At 43.8% G+C, this 7,500-nt stretch overlaps 1 protein-coding gene across 2 annotated transcripts in view; it reads right to left on the bottom strand.

The window, feature by feature from the left end:
* The window catches only part of LOC115537086 (melanoma receptor tyrosine-protein kinase), a 45,586-nt gene that overhangs the window by 14,158 nt on the left and 23,928 nt on the right, over positions 1–7,500 (bottom strand). For both annotated transcript variants that reach the window (XM_030348730.1, XM_030348729.1), the window contains exons 2-11: positions 5,230–5,381; positions 4,262–4,469; positions 3,806–3,940; positions 3,469–3,534; positions 2,846–2,964; positions 2,449–2,590; positions 1,876–1,992; positions 1,543–1,669; positions 1,355–1,428; positions 1,101–1,191 (exon numbers count right to left, since the gene is read on the bottom strand). In XM_030348730.1, coding sequence (XP_030204590.1) covers positions 1,101–1,191; positions 1,355–1,428; positions 1,543–1,669; positions 1,876–1,992; positions 2,449–2,590; positions 2,846–2,964; positions 3,469–3,534; positions 3,806–3,940; positions 4,262–4,469; positions 5,230–5,381 — 1,231 coding nt within the window. The remainder of the gene's footprint in view (positions 1–1,100; positions 1,192–1,354; positions 1,429–1,542; positions 1,670–1,875; positions 1,993–2,448; positions 2,591–2,845; positions 2,965–3,468; positions 3,535–3,805; positions 3,941–4,261; positions 4,470–5,229; positions 5,382–7,500) is intronic.

Raw genomic sequence — 7,500 nt, forward strand, 5'->3', positions numbered from 1 at the left:
GTGTGTGTGTGTGTGTGTGTGTGTGTGTGTGTGTGTGCGTGTGTGCGTGCGTGCGTGCGTGCGTGCGTGCGCGCGTGCGTGCGTGCGTGCGTGCGTGCGTGCGTGCGTGCGTGCGTGCGTGCGTGCGTGCGTGCGTGCGTGCGTGCGTGCGTGCGTGTGTGTCCAGTCCTCCCATATTAATGTGCAAGTAGTCAACAGACAATGTTTTAATCCCACTGTATATCTCCTTGTTACTTTTAGATGAAAACCCCTGACCAGCCTTGTGGACTGAGTGTCAGGCTAGGGAATTTAAAAACAGGCATCCTTGGTTAAAGTGGAGGGAAAGAACGTCAGATAAATGTCAGCCAATATGCAGTTGGTATACACAATTGCATTTCATAAAGTTAATTACTATGCAAATGAGAATAAAGCTAATTCATGGTCATTTTTAAGGTGCAGTAATTTCAGACTTTTACACATTTAAATTACTTTATGGTATGTTACATAACAACAGTTAGAGCTAAAATTAGAGCAATTCAAAGAGTGGAACATTAGTCTCCTTTCGTCTCCTTCTCATGCATTGGTTAGCCATGGCAGTCCATTAAATTATTTTGAGTAGATTTTGACCTTGTTTAGCAAGTGCTATTGCTACTATAGATACACAAAGGACGACTTGTCATTTTTGTGTTCTATTTGTTCACACTGTTATTAAAAGTGATAAGCCCACTCAGCTTTCCATGATTGTTGATAATCGTTGCACTCCTACATCCATGCAGCGGGTTGTAGACCCCTGCGTTAGTGAGTGTGGTGCGACACCCCATAAGCGCCACACACGTACACGTACCGGCGGTACGGGTGTGTACGAGGCTGGGAGGGAATCATCACAGTATACCCACTACAATAAAATAGACTACACCACTGCATATGACCCTATGTTTGAGTATAGAAAGCATGACCTCATGGTGGAGTATAGAAAGCATGACCTCATGGTGGAGTATAGAAAGCATGACCTCATGGTTGAGTATTGAAAGCATGACCTCATGGTGGAGTATAGAAAGCATGACCTCATGGTGGAGTAATGAAAGCATGACCTCACGGTGGAGTATTGGAGGCATTCTTACTTGTGTGTGTGCCGTCCTCGGATAATCTCCAGGTTCTCGAAGACGGCCAGAGAGGTCATGTTCTCTGGCCACTGATGAATAAACAAGTACCCTGGAAATAACATATAGATATATAGAACCGTTCCATATAGAACCGTTGGACAGAACACACAAACACAGATCAGCATGCTTTCCTGTTTTTATGGAATTGCTTTGCATGAGAGGGTCACTCATAGTCAGTCTATACTTGTCAGGTCTGACCAAATTTGACCTACCAGTGATTTCCTTCACTGTCCTAAAATACTCCAGTTTGGCAGGATCCATGGGAGGGATGTTGTCGTACTTGTCTCTAGAACAGCAAAAAGAACATATTTGGATTAGAGTGGATTCGAGAGTTTTGAAATGTCCCAACGTACCGTCAGATGTAGGGACAGAGTAATCAAAGAGTTAAACACCAACTCACCCGCTGAAGGTGATAGCGTTGAGGGGCACACCGCCGTTGATCTTGGTGCAGTTCCGGAAGGACTCAATGTTGGAGGCGTTGATGCTGATCGCGCCTTGCAGGGAGCCCACCCCCACCCCGTCACAAGCTGCAGGGGGCAACAGAACAGAGAACACACACACGGAAACAGCTTTATTAACAGTTGTTATTCGATTCATTATAGAGTTACCAACAGAGGAAATGTATATGGAAATGTGTATTTTACTTTTTGTGTGTCTGTGTCACTTTTTAAGTGTCAAATACATATCGTGGCTGATATGGCAGCTGCTAGAGGTTCTCTCCACGTCTCTCTACCTTTTGGACAGGGCCCGTCACATTTCTTGCAGTGCTGAACTCCATTCTCCTTGACCTCGCGCGTTCCTGCCCTGCACGATCTCACACACGCTCCATCGTCCGTGACCACATAGTGATCTACACACAAACACACACACACACACACACACAGGATGGAACACACAATAAACCAAAGCTTCACCCACACAAACAAAATAAACTGTGACTGAATTACGATTTACTGTAAAAAATCCGACCACACGTGATGTGGTCGGATTTACTGATCCAACCACATCACGTGTCATTTCTGACAAACCAATTTCAGCACCTTTCCAAAACATTCTGTTTTGTATCAGGTTGCTTTTTCCCGAGTAGCAGTCGGAAAATCATGATATCAACCCTATAGCATCGCAATCCCGGATCGGAGGACCGACTCGTCTGCTTTGGGTGACCAGGTCAAAGCCATTTCCTTCATCACACAGCGCACCGAGACTCTCACACCAGCGCTAGCCTGGATGGTCCTCATCATCAAGATGGCCGCCTGTGTAGTTGCTATGGTAGCAAGACGGCGGGGGGCTGATTCGGGGGTCTTACAGGGGCAGGACTTGACGCAGGCGGAGCCAAAGGAGTACTTGGCGTTGGGGTTGGGGGCCAGCTGGTGCAGGATGGGGTCGTAGACCATGAGCCGGGGACAGTTCTCCTTACACACGCCATCGTCACTGAAGGTCTTACAAACCTGGGGTGGGAGGGGGGAGGGGGAGAGAGGGAGGAGGGTGGGGGTGAGAGGGGGAGGGAGGGGGTGAGAGTGCTGTTAGATTATTAACTGAAGAACACAGAGGTCATTCTGGAACTTTGATATTTTTAGTTGCCATGCCAGGTCATCACAGTTTAAAATGGAGGACTACAATCATGCTGAATCCTTATCTATTTATAGACAGGGATTATAGGGGGTGTACTTTATGATTACACAAACACACATACACACACTGACCAGACACTGAGTTGCGCTGGGACCTGTACAGCCAGCAGCACACTGCTCGTTGCAGCAGTCCTTGGGTTTGGGACCACGGCATCTTCCAGAACACTGGCCTGCACAAACCAGTTTAGTGACTGGAGAGAGAGAGAGAGAGAGAGAGAGAGAGAGAGAGAGAGAGAGAGAGAGAGAGAGAGAGAGAGAGAGAGAGAGGGAGAGAGGGAGAGAGAGAGAGAGAGAGAGAGGGGGAGAGACAGAGACAGAGACAGCGACAGCGACAGAGACAGAGAGAGAGAGAGAGAGAGAGAGAGAGAGAGAGAGAGAGAGAGAGAGAGAGAGAGAGACCTTGTTAGTGACATTAACAATGCAGTAACATTAACCTATCCATATTTTTTTATCAACGATGACACATTACTAAAAATAAGTTAGTCAAGTCAATACACCGATTTTATTTTATTGTTTGACGATGTGACCACATCGAGAATTTAAGGTGGCATCACAGCCATACTGACGAAACAAACGTGGTCTGGAGCTAACAAGTTCCATTCAATTGATTGGTTAAAGGTCCATTAAACCAGTTACTGTCAGTGTAGCTTTAAAGAATGCATGTGCTATCGTGTCAACATGAGAAGGTTGTTTACATGTCTGACAGTGCTGAGGTCCAGCAGTCCAACAGGAGCCATTGCAACTTGGATCACAATTTCCACCTACACACACACACACACACACACACACACACACACACACACACACACACACACACACACACACACACACACACACACACACACATACAAATGAATGATACATACACATATAGGCCCACACATACACACGCAAACACACACACAAACAGAAACAAAGTCATCATAAATGAATATTGATTATGCAAGATTAGTTGATTATTCAGTGAGCTCAAACAACAGAGAAACAGGAAGTAAAAACAAAAAAGACAAAGCATCTCATGGATAAACCCACAATTGCGTGGAAAGGTTTGATTCATGAACTGCATTGTGGGATGAGTTGATTGGTCCACAATATCCGACCACTGAATGGTTTCAACATTACACAGCAGAGGATTGTTGGCAAACTTCACACCCCCCTTCATAATCTCTGAAAGAAAAACAAGAAGATAGAAAGAAACAAATTGTGATACCGGGAAAGAATACACTATTTAGAAAAATAATGAATGTGGAAAAACATGTGCATCCATGTGTAAGTACAAGTGAGTGCTGTGACTAGGCCGGCTAATGCATATGAATAGGAGTATGTGTGTACAATCATGCATGAGCAGGACTGCGCGTGTGTGTGTGTGTGTGTGTGTGTGTGTGTGTGTGTGTGTGTGTGTGTGTGTGTGTGTGTGTGTGTGTGTGTGTGTGTGTGTGTGTGTGTGTGTGTGTGTGTGTGTGTGTGTGTGTGTGTGTGTGTGTGTACCAGTCAGTCCAGTGAGCTCCAGTTGCCTCAGTCCACTGGTGTAGTTCAGGGTCTCTGAAGTGTTGTTCTTGTCATAGTTTGCCATCACCACCAGGGCGTACTTCTTTTCATAGAGGGTGTGACCCCTGATTAGCCGCAAATTGGCCAATGGGAAGGTGTCGACCTTGTTGATGGCAATCAGGACATGCCCGCCCACTTCCCGAACAGACTGGAATGGAAAGCAGACATCTCATACAATGTTCTGCGAAGAAGAAGAACTGACTAGAAATAAAGGACATCATGTATGAATAGACAAGGCAGAGGAGAGGAAGAAAGAAGAGAAGTAGGAGTGGAGAAGAGAGGAGAGAAGAAGAGAGTAGAAGAGAGGAGTGGAGATGGGAAGAAAGGAGAGAACGGGAGAGCAGTGTAGAAACGACAGAGGAGAGACTCAAGAGGAACAGAGAAGAGTAGAAAGGAGGAAAGCTCACCAGCTTCCGCAAGAGACTCAAGACTCACTTGTTCAGAGTTCACTTGAACCCGCCACCACCCCTTCTCCTCCCTTGCTCCCCTAAAACACCCCTCTTATACACTTAATGTATGTTGTACTCCCTACACTTAACAAGTTAGTTAACCTAGCATTGTGTAGCATCTTATCCTCGCTATTGTAGTTGGATACGGGGGAATGGGTTGACTTAGTGATTGTTAGTTCTTGGCACTTGGTTCTATCTAACATCCTTACTGTACCGACAGCCATATGTCCTTGTTTCTCTTTCTTCTGACAAATGTCCTTTTTTAAGTCCCTATTGATAAATGCGTCTGCTCAGTGCCCCAAATGTAAATGTAAAGGACTGCAGGGGAGGACAGAGTAACATAAAACAAAGATAGAGCCAAGACACGAGAGAGAAAATCCAGAAGACGAGAGAAGAGAAGAGAGATAAGAAAAGAGTAGAGACCCAAACAGGGCCCCTGAGGTTTGACGGGGTACTGACGGAGAGGAAGGAGAGGTCGCGGTGCTGCTGGATGTAGGTGATCTCCAGGTTCTCCAGCAACACCGTACAGTCGGTGTACACCCTGACCAGGTTGTCATAGTGCTCGTCGTACGTCCCCAGCAGCGCCAATTGATTGCTGGTTCCCTTGCAAACTGTCAAAAAGAGAAATAGTTGGACAGATGGACAGAAAGTCAAATGATTTCACTTCTTAGTATATTTGACCATGGGTTTAAAGGAAGGGTAATCCTTATCTTGCTGTTACGAATGAAATAAGCGTGGCTACTTTACTCATGATTGTGTTTCTGACACATGTAAAGCCAGTGATGGTTGACAATTTCATCTCAAAAGCACATGTGGTTTATTATATCTGTTTGACATCAGTTTAATTAATAAGGTGACAAGTGGCTTTAAATCAGTAGCGAGGACCTCACTGCTCTTCATGATATATCTCTAATGTTTAAGATGTAAAAAATGTTCGTTGTAAATAAATAATACTATGTTTACATTTTAAATAATAATATGTTTATGCCGAGAATCCTTGGAGAAGGAGGATTGGTGCATGTTCAGTTAATGGGGAATGGGGGTCGGGGACAAAGGGGAGGGGCCTCATTTCTAGGCCCATGCATAGGCTGCTGTGATTGGTCATTTCATGTAGGAGGTATCCATACATTTTGGAAATACAACATGAAGCCTGATTCCAGAACAGGAGTTCTTTGCAAACCAACTCAGGTTTTGCTTGTCACAACTAATAATAGAGTCTTTATTTTTCAAACTTCAGCTATCTCAACCTCTGTTCTTATTGTTTTTGTACTATCCTACTGATTCTAGCTTTCATTGATATCTGTTTTTAAATCTAATACTGTCTCATATTTGCTGATTTGACACCCAAATTCCCCATACAGGATAAATAAAATCATCTTATCCTGTCTTAAAATGCAGCAGCGCAAGACATTGAAAATACCACAGCACAAAGTGCTTGAAAGGCCACCAACCATCCTAGCAGGTACTAGAACCTGAAGACGTCTGAGATCACTGGCGGGGGGAGAACAGCGGAACACACACGTCGTCTCAACCAGTCTTTCAACAACCAGACCCTGGGTCAGGGATGGGCAACTTTCATGATAAAGAGGTCCACATTTTTCATCATAACCATCAGAGGGCCACATGACTGCGCAACTAAACGTGAGCTGAGAGAAGCTACACAATTTTGAATTTGGTAGATACGATTCCTGTATTCTGGTGCATTTTAGGGATGGCCACTAACTAAAAATTCTTCCAGGATTGTAACCTATGTACGGTATGTTAATTGAACCAACATACATTTATTTCGTTTTCCATGCCCAATAAGAAACATGAATGGTTGGTATTTTTATCAGTGCAAAGGGCACATACATCATCATTCAATGATGCCACAAAACTGAAAAACAGTGGCCCAATATTAAGTGCAACATCTCAATGAACTCAAACCCAAGAAGCATGATATTCATTGCAGTTGTAGTAGTTGTAGTGGCGACTTAAGTGGATATCTTTAATGACTGATATCGTTTCTAAGCAAACTAGACGCATGGGTTTGCCTTTGAATTCTATGAATTCTTCTGATCTTTTTTGACCGAGTTTTCTGTAACTCTATCAATTATTATTATTATTATTTTTCTTTTTTATTATTATTTTTTTTAATTATTTTTTTTTAATTATGTGCGGGCCTGACTGAGTGAGGATGCGGGCCGCCAGTTGCCCATCCCTGCCCTAGGTCAACACACTGCTAGTTTACACACCCATCCATGCTGCCGTTTACTTAGAAGAGGATTAGGATAAATACGGACATCCCACATAACTATGGAAGGCCATTAGCCCAAATAACGTTTTAGGAATGTTGCGTTCAAATCCTAGAATTATGCTTGTTAAGACTTAATATTTGCACGTGTGTACACAACAGAAATGTACAAGTTGCATTTTCTGGTTGTGACCAATGAGGGACCTTGAATCAAAGCAGTCATACGTATTCATGATGAGGTTCTGTCAATGATGTTGAACAACAACGCAACTGATGTGGGCGTCTACACGCGTAGGCCTACTATGCACTCGTTTCAAGCACCTAGGTAGCTATACCATAAAGGAAATTATGAGAATGAAATGTAAACCAGAGTTGTGGTTTAGAAGAAGCAAATTTTCATTTTCAGTGGAGGAGGGTGATGTTTAGATGTTTAAAAAATATATCTTGTAGTTCAATGTAACTAATGACCAATCCATGTTGGTTACCGTGGTAATAAA

This window comes from Gadus morhua, chromosome 23, assembly GCF_902167405.1.
Source record: "Gadus morhua chromosome 23, gadMor3.0, whole genome shotgun sequence".
NCBI lineage: Eukaryota > Metazoa > Chordata > Actinopteri > Gadiformes > Gadidae > Gadus > Gadus morhua.